The sequence below is a fragment of the Vigna unguiculata genome, chromosome 7 (assembly GCF_004118075.2).
Source record: "Vigna unguiculata cultivar IT97K-499-35 chromosome 7, ASM411807v1, whole genome shotgun sequence".
In the NCBI taxonomy this organism is placed as follows: Eukaryota; Viridiplantae; Streptophyta; class Magnoliopsida; order Fabales; family Fabaceae; genus Vigna; species Vigna unguiculata.
In genome coordinates, this window is record NC_040285.1 from 31,366,336 (window position 1) to 31,381,753 (window position 15,418).

A 15,418-nucleotide genomic window follows, 5' to 3' on the forward strand; every position below is an offset into this window, starting at 1 on the left:
AATTTATCATAAAAATTTATAATATCTTCTAATAGTATGAGTTTATTTTATGCTTAACTAAATTAAAAAAATAATAACATTTATTTCATATTTGTTATTACCTAGGAAACTTTAGCAATTCAATAAAAAATATTAAAATATTAGTGAATTGTGTCTCTTTTTCTTTTCTAACGAACAATACAGGGAAACAGGGAACTGAAGAGGACCCAAATCCTTGTTAGCATGCATAAATTCGTTGTTTATGCGGTAAGAGGGAACAAGTTAAAGGGATTGAGGTTTACGTAAAATGTAATTCTAATTATTTTTTTTCTTACATGTATATATATTGTGGGTTAATGTTATGTTCAAGCTTACAATAGAGGAGTTGATCAGGGGACCCAACATCAAGAGCAACATCCTAATAAGAAGCATCATTCCAAGGCATATTTCAAATTTTCGACTTTTGATGTTAATATTTCGGGGTCACTAATTAGGTCCATTCTTATTTAATTAAAGAGAAACAAAATACAGATGTTTTTCTGAGTTATTAATTATTATATAATGTAATATATATATATATATATATATATATATATATATATTTCTTTTTCTTTTTGTAATTAGCTTATCTTTTCTCTTTCTGTTTGTGTTCTCTGTTTGACTTTTTCCTTTTGCAATGATTACCAAATACTTGGTGCGAGCATAGATGAAGATTCATGGGAATCGTTCAAATGGTGGTGATGCTACTGTCTAATTTTGGGCGGGTAGCTATTGCTCTTTTGAGTACCTTTTTGTTAAACTGTTTTATTTTGTAAGTTTCTTGCTTTGTGAGCAAATTTTCAGTCTAATCTAATCTGTGTTTAGATTTTGGTTATGGCATAAGTTTTGTGCCTTAGTTTCTTGTTCAGTGTATTAAGGATAATTGTAAAGGTTGATTCTTATATACTTTCTATCGGTATTCTATTTTATGCTATAAACATGTGAAGTTCTATTTATTAGAATTATTTTATTAAATTGGGACGTTGCATTTGTATGAAAATATTCAAAAGGAGATAAAAAGAGAGAAATTGTGTGATTTTGTTGATAAAAGAAAAGAAGTTAACAAAGAGTAAAATAGAGTAAAAGAGAAACTGGCATATCTTGTACAAATTTATGAAAAAATACTAGCTTTACTTAATGGATTAAAGATGTTTTAGTATTTGAACTTTGATATAAAATTGGAATTTGTCTTTGTCCAAAATTTTGATATATTTTGGTCCTTAAACTTTAAAAATGAAAGGATATAGTCCTTTTAGTCCAATTACATTACATTTTTTTGACATGTTAAAAGCATTTTTTAGTAGATATGAAATTTGAATTAGTTTGTCTTAAACTTTGATACATCTTGGTCCCTAAACTTTAAAAATGAATAGATATAATCCTTTTAGTCCAATTACATTAAATTTTTTGACATGTCAAACGCATTTTTTAGCAGATATGAAATTGGAATTTGCCTCTATCCGAAACTTTGATACATTTTGGTCCCTAAACTTTAAAAATGAACGGATATAGTCTTTTTAGTTCAATTACATTAAATTTTTTGACATGTCAAATGCATTTTTTAGCAGATATGAAATTGAAATTTGCCTCTATTCGAAACTTTGATATATTTTGGTCCCTAAACTTTAAAAATGAATTGATATAATCATTTTAGTCCAATTACATTAAATTTTTTTTACGTGTCAAACGATTTTTCAACAGATATGCGAAAACGTGTCAAATTGTGTAAACAATTCAAATACGAGTATGAAACATCGTTTGACATGTCAAAAAAATGTAATGTAATTGGCTAAAAGGATGATTTTCATTCATTTTTAAAATTTAGGAAGCAAAATATATCAATGTTTTGAACAAAAACAAATTCCAATCTCATATTAAAATTGAGGAACTAAAAACATACTTAATCTTTAATTATTATATAACTTAAAAGAATGTAATCTTTGTATGTGAATATTCAAAAAGGAGATAAAAAAAAGAGAAAACTCTGTAATTTTGGTGATAAAAGAAAATAGGTTAACAAAGAGAGTAAATCAGAATAAAAGACCAACTAGCATATTTTGTGCAGATTTATGTAAAAATACTAGCTTAAAGAAAAGAAATTATACTAATTATCTTATATATTTGGTCCTCTCTTGTTTAGCAAGATACTCATATGAGTTTTTTTGTGTTATTATCTAGTTGAATTAATGAAAATAATGTATCGGGAAAAGTTTCATATCACTTAAGATAAACAATGACATGAGTGATAATAGTTATATAATGGACTTAAAATTCATGATGTTAAAATGCCTCAATCAAAAACACATTAGACTTGTATTTAATTTTTTTTATACTCTTCATAATAAAGTGTTATGAGGTTTAGTTAAATTGTGTTGTATAAAATTTATATAATGCTATTTTCTAATTGTCATTAGATAACAGTTTTCTTTCTTTTTTTTCATTAGAGTAAGTATAAGAGCTTATGGTTTAGTATGTTATGTGATTGTAACTTAGTTTGATCTTTCACACCACAAAAAATTAATTATTTGTTATTGGAGAAACATCCTTGATGGCTGAGATTGCAATGTCATTTGCGATTGCTGTCAAATGTGACAGGGAAATTTGATGGAATGATCAATTTTGTCTAGTAGTAAACTCAAGTCAAATATGTATTAATACAATATGATTACAAAAGGTGTTCAAAGAAGCACGAACATCGACTAATATTAATAAAAAGTGTATGATGATTATACACGAGCATTAGTTATCATGAAATAAAATTTGAGCATTAAAAGGAATTCAGAATAAAAAGAAAGTAATTACTGTAACATTTATATAATTAATATGGGTATGTCAACTTAGTACTGCCATTAGAGGCATTAAAATAATATTACAAAGCAAGCTAATACAAATAAAAGAGATCCTTTTACTTTCGTTTCTCAATTTTTTGACTAAAAGTTTGTTTGACCGAATTAACAGTATTTGATTAACAAACTCATTTTAATAACATGATATTTTGTAATATACTATTTCAAATAGTGTTTTAGTATTAAACATTTAGCTTATTGTATTTTGCCCTTTTATTATCTTTTAAATATTTATAAAATTTACTTTCTATCATTTCTACAGGAGTTATGATGTAACTATTCTATTTTACATTATTTATTTTATCTTGATAATAGAATAGTATGATAATACTAATAAAGATTGGTATCTAAAAATGCACAAACTTAATTGTGAAAATTTTTAAGATATAGCATAAAGATTGACAAACAGAAACTTAACTAAATTCATACAGCAGATCTTGATGATCCAGCGCTATTCCTGTTGTATCTTGGCGGGTTAGGCTTGGCAACATCTACCACTATCATCCAGCCATTAATAATCTGCACACAGATTAAAATTTCAAAAACCATCATTTCTGAATTATTAAATCATTTTTATTCTTTCTCCATGACAGTTATGGAGCAGAGCTGATTCAAAAGCAAAACAACTTTTTTCAAGAAAGTGAGAAAGATGGATCTACCTTGCCATTCATCTCTTTGAGCGCTGCACTGGCAGCTTCCTCTGTGGTGTATTCAACAAATGCATAACCCTTGGATCTTTTTGAAATCTTGTCCACAATAACTTTTACTGTCAAGCATTTAAAAGAAAAATCTGGGATGAATTTGATTCTGTTATGAGACACTAAATATTGATGAGCAATGAAGATGAGTTACCTTCAACTAGCTCACCAAAGCCTTCAAATGCTGCACGCAAGGTTTTCTCAGATGTATAAAACGATAGTCCTGTTGAAGAGACAAATAATTCCAATTAGTATCATCTCTTGCAAGAAACAAAAATGACAGTCCCATGAAATAAGTAAAGCTCCAACAAACTAAAGAATAGGTTGGCCAATTAAACTAAACATGGAACCATCTGAAACCTAATAAGTTTTAAATAAATGAAAATGCTTTTTAAAATTTGACTTTTCTTAGTATTTTTTTTCTTTTGTACCATACTTAGTATTTTGGTAAAGGTACATGACAAATTACTTGTTCTTGACAAAGTAATTCACATATAAAATTCTTAGCTGAATAAATGTTGTGCGCAAACCTGTCACAAACAGTTTCTTTGTTTTCAAGGGCGCTTCATGACTTGCTTCAGAAGAGTTGGAAATATTCCAACTATTTTCTAAGGTACTACCTGAATGTATAGTTTAGTAGAAAATCAGAGACTGGATATTGATCAACACCGAAGTACAGGAAAACATGAATGGCATAATTGAACATCAGTGGAAACCAAACCAGATTTTCATCTATTACCGCAGGAATCTTAGTCTAGCAACAAGTTTTAACTTAGTTTTACTGAGCATGCATAAAACCAGTTTGACACTAATCACACTCATAACTCTAAGAAGTTCTGTTAAAGCAACACTATAATACTAACATGTTCCCGAGTAAAAAAATGTGGGGGAATCTACAAAACTGCTAACCTGCATAATCTTTATTTTCAGACTCAAAACTGTTATCTGGCTGAACTGATAAGACACCTGGCACACCTGCACCACAAGGAGCAACTTTGATGAGGTATTCTAAACTTTGACACATGGGTTAAGGTTCTACAAGGCTAACCAGCTAACTCTTGAGCACAATCCTCGTCAAGTTCACAGCAAAAACCGAAGCTGGTTTTCCAGGAGACATGATATATACACATTTGTGCATCCGTCTCACTGCAGACATTATGGTCATTACTTTTAGGGAAAGGAGAAATCCAATAACAATTGCAAAAGAACTAGAATTCACAGCTCTTACTTTCCCATGACCTTGGTCAAAATTTGAGCATAGTAATCGACAATCTGAGCCTTGGTAACAACCTCAACCCCAGGTTTATCCATTTTAACAAGCCAATGCTTAGAATTTCGAGCAGGAAACAACATATTGGTAACAGTTTGTAATCCTGACGGGTGAACTACATGGTCCCTTGATAAACTATAGTCCTTCTTCAAAGAATTGAGATCCGGGTCAGGCCTAACCAACAACACCCCAGGCAAACCTAGCAAGATGCATGTATCAGAATCATATTCATTTTAAAAATAACGTAAATGCGACATCATTTCCTCAGGACTAAAACTCCAAACAAATACCTATTTTTGCATTAACAGTATAATACATTGGATGCAAAAAGCATATCTGAAATTGTGAACATATATCATCCTTACTCCTAAGACTATCCCATCAGAGAAGAAGAAAAAACTAACTGGCCAGCTGGGAGGATATTTCTTCATCAACGTCACAACAGAACCCGAAGTGGGTGTCCCATGAAGCATCATATATACACATCTGAGCATCTTCCTCCCTGTTGAAACCAAATTCAAAGCAGTTTTCAGGTAAACAAAAGAGAGTCCGAGAAAGGGGAGAAGCCATTAAACAAGTACCTGCCGAGAACTGTTTGTAGAATGTTGACATAATAATCAATGACCTGTGGCTTTGAATTGAGCCCTTGAGGAGGAGTGTCCATGACCACCATCCAATGGCGGTTCTGTGTGGTGGAAGAAATGAAGGAAGGGTATGTTGTTGCTGCTACCCTAGTAATAGACCAATTACATGAAGAAGAAGAAGAAGAAAGATTGGAATGGTTGATTGTGTTGGGTAATCTTAGGTTTATTGGAAGTTCAATAATTTGGGATGTCTTTGGTTTGTGAAAGGAAAATGTTTGGCCTTTGCAGAGTGTGCCAGACACAGAGAGAAGCTCCATGTTTGTGTTGGGTCATGTCACATGTGAAATTGAAACTACAAAGACTGGGAACAGTTGCTTATCTTCTCAAGGCGCTGTTGTTACTACTGAACACTTCAAATTGTTAATCCCATGGATTACGAGAAAAATATACATACTGTATCTTTAGTTTAAGGAATAATTATTCGTTTACATAATTTAAAGAAATAAAAAATTATTAAATTAGTTAATTACTAAACTAACATTACATTAAAAGTTATTTATTCTATAAATAATTATTTAAAAATTTAGAAAAACAGAATGGATTAACCTATTTCTAAAGTGATCAAAATTAACCAACCAGACTCGCCCATTTTGAATATCAAATAATACAAAGAGTGTTCATCGCTTCTACAGATAATAACGTTGTTTATGTAAAATAATTGTGCTATCTTTTAACAGTTATTTAGGGATGTTAAGTGGGATAAATAAATATAATACCTTTTAAACAGAAAAACTATGAAAATTTCCATTTAGTTTTTTTCACTTATACTTTACCTTAACTATATGTTAGCTTAATTTTTTTAATAATAAGTATGTAAATTGATTATAAGTTAGATACACGCAACGTTAACTTAATTTGGAGGCAATATTTAATAAAATAAAAGCTTTTAAAATTTGACACATAAAAAACTAAAGATGAAAAAAATAAGTAGTGTTCGTGTTAAATGTTTTCATTTAAAAATTAGAAAAATATAAGTTTTATTTTTTTATTCATTATCATAGTAGGAAACAATTATTAATAATGTCGGGACCCTACACACAATGTAAGTATTTTCTTCTCGGCATAAAAAACTATTTTCCAATTAATATACTACTAATATTATACGAATTATACAAGTATTTAAAATTTAAATTAGATTTATAAAAATATCTGAAATAATGATAATAAAGTATAATTAAGTTGGTACACACACACACACACATATATATATATATATATATATATATATATATATATATATTGAAATATTTTATAATGATTTAACAATGTATAAAATTAAAACTCAAACATAAAATTAATTTCAATTAATAATGTAAAAATGTTAAACAACTGTGCATTAGAATGTGAAAATTTTAAGTAAAAGGTAAATATGAAAATAAACTGTATGAATTAATACCCATCATCATATCAATGACATATTATGTCAATATTTAAAATTTACAAATGAAGCTCAAATCGCAATGGGATAAAATTACAATATTCTTAAAATATAATTTATCTGAGAAAAATATTTTTTTATTTGAAAAAATGTATCAAAATTCAGATTTCATAAAAAATTAAGTACCAAAATCCAATTGAATTTAAGTAACTTTAAATAATATATATTATTTTAGAAAAAATATAAAAAGAAAAAGTATCCTCTCATGAATGTGACTTTACAAAGAATAAAATGACTCATCGAAAGACTTTACCGGAAGTAAGAAAACCCAGATTTATATATAAGGATGAATTGGTTTTTGCTCATAATTATAAAGAAAACTTAAGATCCTACTTATTTTAATTTGTTTATTTACACAAGTAGAATATTATATTATTATAATTGGAAAAGCACAAAATACTCCAGAATTTTTTTTTATTTTTTTTTTTCATCATAAATAAACGTTGATAGAAAATTACATTTTGTTCAAATCTAACAAACTAGTTCCACTGTATATTATTATTTTATGCCAAAAAATAAACAGTGTTTGATGATTTTGCCTCGTTTAAGTTCAACATAGCTTATGACATCATCACTTTCTTTTTTCTCCAACCCTTTCCCTATACTTCTGCCATATCCATAAATAAAAGGAAAAAAATAAAGAAAAACGATGGCTATTTGGAGCAGAAATTATTGAGGCAAGGTGTGATTCAGAAGAGGGGTTTCTGTGCTCCCCTCTATGTCATTACTAGAATTACTATCTGGCTTCAGCATGCAAACAAAACAAAGAGAGATTATCTGAAAAAATTGAAAGATTTCGAAGTTAGTAAGAGAAAGACTGCGCAATACAAGAAGAGAAGAGAAGAAATTTAGAGAGCTTACCATGCATATGGACGCACATAAAATACTAAAACCTTTACATTCAAAGGGAGCATTGCTAGATAAAAACCATGCTGAAACAATATTTACATATGTTGTGAGCATTCAGAGTAGTCAAATGGCCTAATAAGCATCTACCAAAGACAGTATTCAACTCACAAGTCAATGGACTCATTGCAATAGGTGATAACAAATCAGATAAAGATTGTGCCCCAGCAATAAAAGTTTGTGCTTTTCCCTGCGATGAAGTTATAAAATCGGAAAAGGAAAATCATATAAAATGTGTTAAAAATTATTCTAACCAAGATATTTTTATTACATACTATAGTGGTTAGCTTTCTTATGAAAAAAAAAAAAACTCAGCATGCGGTTTTCCTAATAGATTGCAGAAATTTTATCCTCAAAGAGCATATAAACAGTTTATGTAAGGGATGGGAATACTATTGTCCTCCAGTGTTGTCTCTCTAGCTTGAAAAGTGTTCATCTATCACATTTTCCTAAGAAGGAATAATGTCTGTCTGTCTGTTTGAAAATGTCTGTCTGAAAATGACATTATTTTCATTCTTCACTAAATCGAGCTTATGACTGTTTCTAATTTTAGATCTAATTACTTACATATTATTGAGAAGATTTTGCTTTAGTTGACTGATTTATGACTGTATAGCTTTGATGAATATTTCAATACTAATTGGATGCATAAAAGGGAGAGAAAACCTGATTGGTTGAGCTTGTCGCATTTGAAATAATAGCATAAGTCTGCAAAAAAGAAATTAATAGCCATTCCAGGATCATAGAGTTGAATGAGAAATAAAAGTGGGATAATTTTGTCAAACTTGAGGAAACTAAATCTACTACTCACCGCAGGTTTCACAAGGACATAGATGATACCAAAAGAGGCGCTTAAGTATGATACCTGCATTGATGCATTAATTTATTTGTATTACAGTCATTAAGGAACTAACTGCAAATTGTAAGATTTTTAGCAAGACATATATATGAATTTTGTATGGTATTGCAACAAACACCTGACACAAGATACACTCCAGTAATAAATTTTTTTATCTTAAGAAGATAAGGTGGTAAAGTTGAAGTACAAGAGTCAAAAAAATAAACAGTATAGCTAAATAAAAAGATATCAAATTTACGTACCCAAGGTGCCCATGCTAATCCATAGAGCCAAGCCTACACAGAAATGAAATATGAATAGCACAACGGTATCTGCAAGTTTGCTTTCAGGAAGCAAGAGAAAAGGAAAGGAACACAAGATAAATTACATATGCTATTGATGCAAGCAAGCCAGAGCAGAGTATAACTTTCTCTCCAACCAATGGATTGAGTATTGGAAGCAGCAACATCTGGAAGCCAACTCAGGGTAAGCTCTTAAAAAAATAAAGACTCTTCATAATCAACTTATCAAACACTTATAGAATATAACTAAGTCAAACAATTTTAGCCATGCAGAATATTAATTGCACAATAAAAATACAATTTTGATACGGTGGAATTAAAAGAAGAAAAATGTTTGGGAAAAATATAATACCTGAGAGAAGATTGAACCGATTCCCACCATCATCAGAAGTTCTGAGAACTGATTTTTGTTAAAGCCAAAAACAGCTTTCAAATAGTACTGCACGGGAATTGTGAGACTGTCAAACTATTGAATCAGAAAAAAGAAATTTGTTAATCAATATACACTAAAATTAAGAATTGAAATGATAGAATGCATCCTTTTTAATCAATATATATTGTTCAATATGTGATCTGCTACCCTTATTGTTTCGTTTGAACAAGTACTCCATGCCATGGTGACATTCCAAAAAGAAAGGTACTTGATTGATCAATATAAATATACATACGAACAAAAACAATGCAGTTGTCAGTAGAAAATAATTGATACTGTCTCAATGACAAAGCTGAGGGTAAAATTATGTTAGATTAACACATGCAAGGTAAGCATAGTGTACTTTAGACACTATCTGTCAAGGAATTTTTTATCCCAAAATCTTATGTTAATAGGAAAACGCCAAATAATGGGTTTCAGCAAAATCTGGAACAAGCTCCCTTGCTTAAAGTCTCTTTAGTCTTGAAATGTGCACAAATCACAGACACATTCGACCTTGCTCTCAAACCATAGTTTAAATTGAAAGTACAGAATTATCATTAATCACTCTCTTAACAACTTAGTAAAAAGCCCCTATTTTGTCTTGAGTAAAAAAGCTACTATCCAAAAACAGTTAACCTAAAAGAAGGATCATCATGGCTAGAAAAACTCTAACACTGTCAAGATAACCAAAGACTCAGCATAAGGACTTCAAAAATAATAGATAAAATACCTTGGCAATAAGTTAGGGCATTGAAACATACCAGCAAAACACTAGTTATGCCTGACATTCCCAGCTCATAAAAGAAGGAGACAAGAGCCATGCCCCTTAAAGTGGGACTGAAAATTGAAATACAGCACAGTATTTACAGAAGAAAACTATACAGATAATTAAGTGTGACAATAAAGAAATAATGATTAACATCCAAAAAAGAAAGGGAACCTGAAAACTACTATTTCCGCAGCTGTCCTCATAGATTTGAATCTTTGTTGGGGAACATTAACAATTTTAGCCCAGCAACCTGACACTTGATCATTTTTCGGAGCTAGTGTCATCGTTTCAACAAGGAAGAATTTCATATAAACTGGACAAATGATCAATAGTACTATTGAAACCTGAAACCGTTGAACTGTAAATCAGATTCATTCCCAAAGGACAAGTATGGAAAATTTATGAATGATCTGAGCATTAATGTAGTATTGACAACACAAACATACAGCAAAAATGTACTTTTCAGGAAGAAACCGAGCCAGTAAATCCCCCAGAACATGTGAAGCAGAAAGAAGACCACTAATCCAACTAAACACTGCTGCCCTTTTGCTTTCGTTGACAACATCTGCCTGACAGAGAAAGTATACAAGGTGCAAATAAAATCCTTTACCGAATTATGTAGATAATTAGTTAAGAAAAAATCTTACCGCATATGCAACAGCAATGCAAAAAATACTGCCTTGACTTATTATGTTTGAAATTGTGCGAATCACATAGTAAGCATAGACAAATTCCGCGGATTGACGCCAGACAAGTAAAGCTGCAGTAAGCATATACAACGAAGAGAGTACATGAAAATCCATAAGCAAACACACTACCATGGAAGTAGAGAAATCATCACAAGTTTCAATACGTTTACTGAGGAGGTCCATTACAAAGTAATGAATAATATGCTACAAATCAAGAGATGAAGAGATATTTGTTGTTACATGTTTTTGTAAAGGCTATATAACAGTCAAGCCTCAACTTATATAACAGAGAAGAGGGTGAGATATAAACATGAGTGACCAAAAGATTTCAACTAAAAACTCTCACTTTGATGGTTTATATTATAAACATTGGAATGTGTTGATGGAAAGTATTCTATGTGCCAATGGTCTATAAAGCTTGGTTGAAACTAGTTTTGAGGTGCCTGTGAAGGGGCTATGTTGACTAATGAAGTATTTTATCTCTCCGGAGAACACAGAAAAAGGATCACAAAGTCAAACATTATCTTTTTCACCTTCTAGCATTTTTTGGATCTTTTGTTCTGTCACTGTTTAAAGTATAACAACTTGACATCACCAACATGTTAGATTGAGAAAAATGTTGAGTTCACATATTTTTATGTATGTCTTTTGAATATGAGAAGGTGAAACTATACTTAGATGAGATCATTTGTGACTAAATCAACATTAAGCTGACAATACAGACTACAAGAAGTCTAGAACAATACAACGATAAGAAATAATTTTCCGTACTTTGACGGACAAAACTTAAGCAAAGCATATAACATGACATGAAATAAATGCCTCGTCAGTTCAATTTGGCACCAATGTTGTGAACACACAACAAAAGGAGATTGAAAGCGGAGCATAACAAAGGGCTTCATCAACAACGAAATTTAAAGTTTTTGCCGATTAGTTTATATTGAGGCGGTAAATTGTCAAGGTCTTAATGCATTTGATACCAACGAGCATACCAAAGGGAAATATAGAGGTGGAGATGGTAAAAAGGAGCAAGGGTTTGCGACCATGCTCATCTGAAAGTTGACCCAACAGTGGAATTACCACCATCTTGAAAACTCCAACAATCTGCAGAAGAAATTACATCATTAAATCTAAAACTCATTAAAAATGAAATCAGACCTCTTCATTATATTCCCCTCACACACACACACCGAATGTGTTAAGTAGGGCACGATGTTAGGGAAAATAAAGAATCAGTGAAATGAAATGGACCGATTATTGGTGAAACTGCCATAGTCAAAATGTGAAGCAGATGTCACAGTTTGGTTCAACTAGAAAGATGGCAATACATATAGGGTTGAAATGAGAGCTCAGAAAACTATCTCCCTTCTCCCCTTTCTTCATATTTAATTGCAGACAATTTCAGCATACATTTCCCAAAAACTTGGGTAAAATTATGCAATGCTTCACCAGACAAATTGCCACTCACTAACATTTCAGCAAGAAAACCCTTGCAAACTTTAATGTAATACCAATTTTCTTCACTTGCATGATTCCAAGGCCTCGGAAGTCTCATCCGTTCAATTCCCCCACCAACCCAGAAGATCACGGAAGAAAAAACAGAAAGAGCAAGAGATGATGCATGAGGAGGAGGATATGAGTACCGTTTGTTGAAGGCCGTTGATATAAATAGCTTTGGAGCAAGTTGAGTCTCCAGGGCACAAAGCAGAGGTTGTAACATCAACAAGAACAGAAACTGTCATCTCCTCAGCAATCCAGTGGATGGTAAGTGGCAGCAGCAAGTGAAGCAAAGGCCTCATTTCTCTGAGACCTCTCAGCCATGGCATGTCTGTGCTCTGCAACATCAAACGTTGTACCCTGTTCTGGGACACCGCATGCAAGAAAGTGGATGGTTGTGTCTCAAACTCAACACCGGTACTTGTTATATATTCTCAAATAATTTGCTTCTACTATAATTTCCATGAGTTTGTTGGAGAAAATTTAAAGAATTAAATCATTTTTAATATTCTAAAATTATTTAAGCTGTCACATTAACTTTTTTGTGAAAATAATTTGAAGTTATAAAGTAGTATCGCGGCATCTTTGAAATTTCAAAAGTAGTGTTCGAAATTTTACAAAAATATTAATGAAATAAAACATATAAATTGTAAATCTTATCTTATGGATTGATTGATTTTATGAGATTGAAATAGATGATACAACACGAATTGCAGGAAGAAGAAAGTTGGTAGTTGGGTGGCACCTGACAAACAAGCATTTTGGTTTCAGAAGTTTTGTCGTGGTCACTCCAACGGAAAGACCCATATAACTAACATTAAAAGCTAAATAAATAAAAATTTAAAAACAATGTTTTATTAAAATTAATAAAATTTTGGAAATTTAAGAGAGTGATCCAAAATAAGTTTAACTAAACACGTCTATTTTTATTTATAAATTTATGATGTGACTTATATCCATAACTTTAATTTTCATAAATGTATTATGTGACTCATAAATTTTATATATTTACGAAAAATATAGTTAATTAAATATACTTTTCAGTAACTATTGTTCCAACTCACTCCTGATTCAAGTTTATTAAAATATGTAACTGCATAAAATATATTTTATGGACTCAAGATGTTTTTTTTATCAAGAATTGATAACTATTTTATTATTCGAATTTAAAATGAAATCATATTGAATTTCGAAACCTTCTCTCCTCAGTGGTGTGGTGGATCTTAGTTGTCACTCTCCCAATTTATTGTGTATATACAAAATTTTTATTTCCTACCAAAATTTATATAAATTTCGTTATTTTTTCCTCAAAATATATCGAAATAAATGGAAAAAATCAGTACACTTAATAATAAAGTATAAAATCATAAGAAGATGGTATTAAAACGGATAAAAGGAGAAAAACATAAATAGGAAAATTAAGTAACAAATACTAATATAATTAACCTGAAATAAAAAAAAAATGTTGATGGCGTTATTGAGTTTGCTCAATTTTTTTAAAACAATAAAAAAACCAAACTTATTTGGATTAATTTGGTTTAGTTTCAACATGAAGAAACAAATTGATGACCTTATCTTGAATTAATTTGATTTCTGCACAACAGTCGAATCAATATACTGAAATTTATTTATAAATATTAAATAATAGCTTTAACGAAGAATGCCTGAATAGAGTATTTACTATTAATTAGTTTTATTATTTACTGAATTATTATACTTCTTCTGATAAATATAAGACTTTGTTTTCTTTTCTTTTATTCGTATGAAGTTACTTGTTTAAAAAATATAATAATGGAGGATATAACTTAGTAAATTAAAAATCGTTTAGCAAGAAACATGCTCTCTTAAACGTACGTTGACAAAACTCAATGCCACTCCCATTTGCATGCAACACACAGCAAGAAACACCCTTTCATTTTGAAAACTATAACGTGATTCAAGTGATTTTTTACTAAAAACTTGTTGCAGAGTATAATTTCCAAACATGAAAAATTCATATTTTAATATGCACACTGAAAACTGCAGTTTTTTTTTTCTTCCTTATATTCAATTTACTTTTGTATGCTCTAACTAACCTTCTGTTCTCATTTTCATTGATTTTGCATACTTCAGTTTTTACACAATTTATATTTTTTTATTTTGTTTGTTGGGTATCAGATTACTAGCACAAGTACTCACAACTAAAATAAAAGAAGAAAATAAAAGGACAAAAACAGATAATAGGTAATGAATTTAATTTATTTAAGAAAAAGAAAAATTATATATTCTTATCTTTAATTTTGAGGAGAAAACAATGACAATCTCTCTTTTAGAAATAGGAAAAACTAAAGAAACTAACCTCCCCTCTTTTAGAGAAAAAACTAATATTCTCTCTTAATTTTTCTCTGAAACAAATAAAGTAAAAGAAATAGAAAGAGAAATTTTTGGATGATTTCTTATAACATTAAAAGTAAGCTTCAAAGAAAGTTCTATTGAAGACTTATTTTCTCACATTGTTAATCTATGTTTGTTTAAGTATATGCTTAGGAGGTAGAATTAATGTATTACGACAAAGTGAGAATAAATACAAGACAACAAATGCTTTAAGAATGTCTTTAGTACGTGGTATTATACTCAGATAAAATTAAAAAAGAAAGTCCATTTTAGTTTTTTTTTTTAAAAAAAAAAAAGATGCACCTTCTAAGACAGTTAATGTTTTGAGAGGGTAAAATGGTCAATTTCTTCAATTTCTTGTGAAAGATTAAGAATTAAACTTTTAATAGCGAAACTTACTTTTTTCAAAAGAAATGTCAAAATCAACACAATATTGTAGCGTTGTGTTTTAGAAAAAACTAAGAAATATCGATACAGATTTTTTAGAGTCCAATTCGTCTATTCTGCCTTTCATTTTCATTCTCACTTCTTTTCTTATTTTCAATTCTTTTATTTTCTTCTCTTTTTCTTATTTTCTTCCTCTCAAAAGTTTTCCTTCTCCCCATAAGTTTCTTTTCTTTTAAAATTTAATTCATTTTTCACTTCTTTAGTGTAGCAGTATATTTGTTCAAAATGATTCTTATGAGAACAATTTTTATTTTGGAGTAAGTAGAGT

General features: G+C 30.1%; 1 protein-coding gene across 1 annotated transcript; it reads right to left on the reverse strand.

Moving 5' to 3' along the window:
• Window positions 1-3,204: 3,204 nt before the first annotated feature.
• On the reverse strand, window positions 3,205-12,786 carry LOC114191397. The gene is made up of 23 exons (XM_028080568.1): window positions 12,477-12,786; window positions 11,826-11,937; window positions 10,792-10,904; window positions 10,591-10,713; window positions 10,316-10,488; window positions 10,137-10,212; window positions 9,313-9,399; window positions 9,047-9,127; window positions 8,922-8,954; window positions 8,632-8,685; window positions 8,487-8,528; window positions 7,932-8,010; window positions 7,776-7,846; window positions 7,587-7,691; window positions 5,414-5,745; window positions 5,237-5,334; window positions 4,791-5,031; window positions 4,611-4,708; window positions 4,472-4,537; window positions 4,093-4,182; window positions 3,717-3,785; window positions 3,524-3,630; window positions 3,205-3,383 (listed from the first exon to the last, which is right to left on the reverse strand). Exons 1-23 carry the CDS (start codon window positions 12,675-12,677, stop codon window positions 3,288-3,290), a joined length of 2,547 nt encoding a protein of 848 aa, XP_027936369.1. The 5' UTR covers window positions 12,678-12,786; the 3' UTR covers window positions 3,205-3,287.
• Between the last annotated feature and the right edge of the window lie 2,632 nt (window positions 12,787-15,418).

Excerpts from the sequence above, each read along its gene's own strand:
- LOC114191397 (XM_028080568.1), bottom strand. The coding sequence starts at position 12,677 with ATGTTGCAGAGCACAGACATGCCATGGCTGAGAGGTCTCAGAGAAATG. Across the intron at positions 8,011-8,486 it reads CGACAAGCTCAACCAATCAG|GGAAAAGCACAAACTTTTAT; the intron begins GTTTTCTCTCCC and ends ACTTCATCGCAG. Across the intron at positions 4,183-4,471 it reads TGAAAATAAAGATTATGCAG|GTAGTACCTTAGAAAATAGT; the intron begins GTTAGCAGTTTT and ends CTATACATTCAG.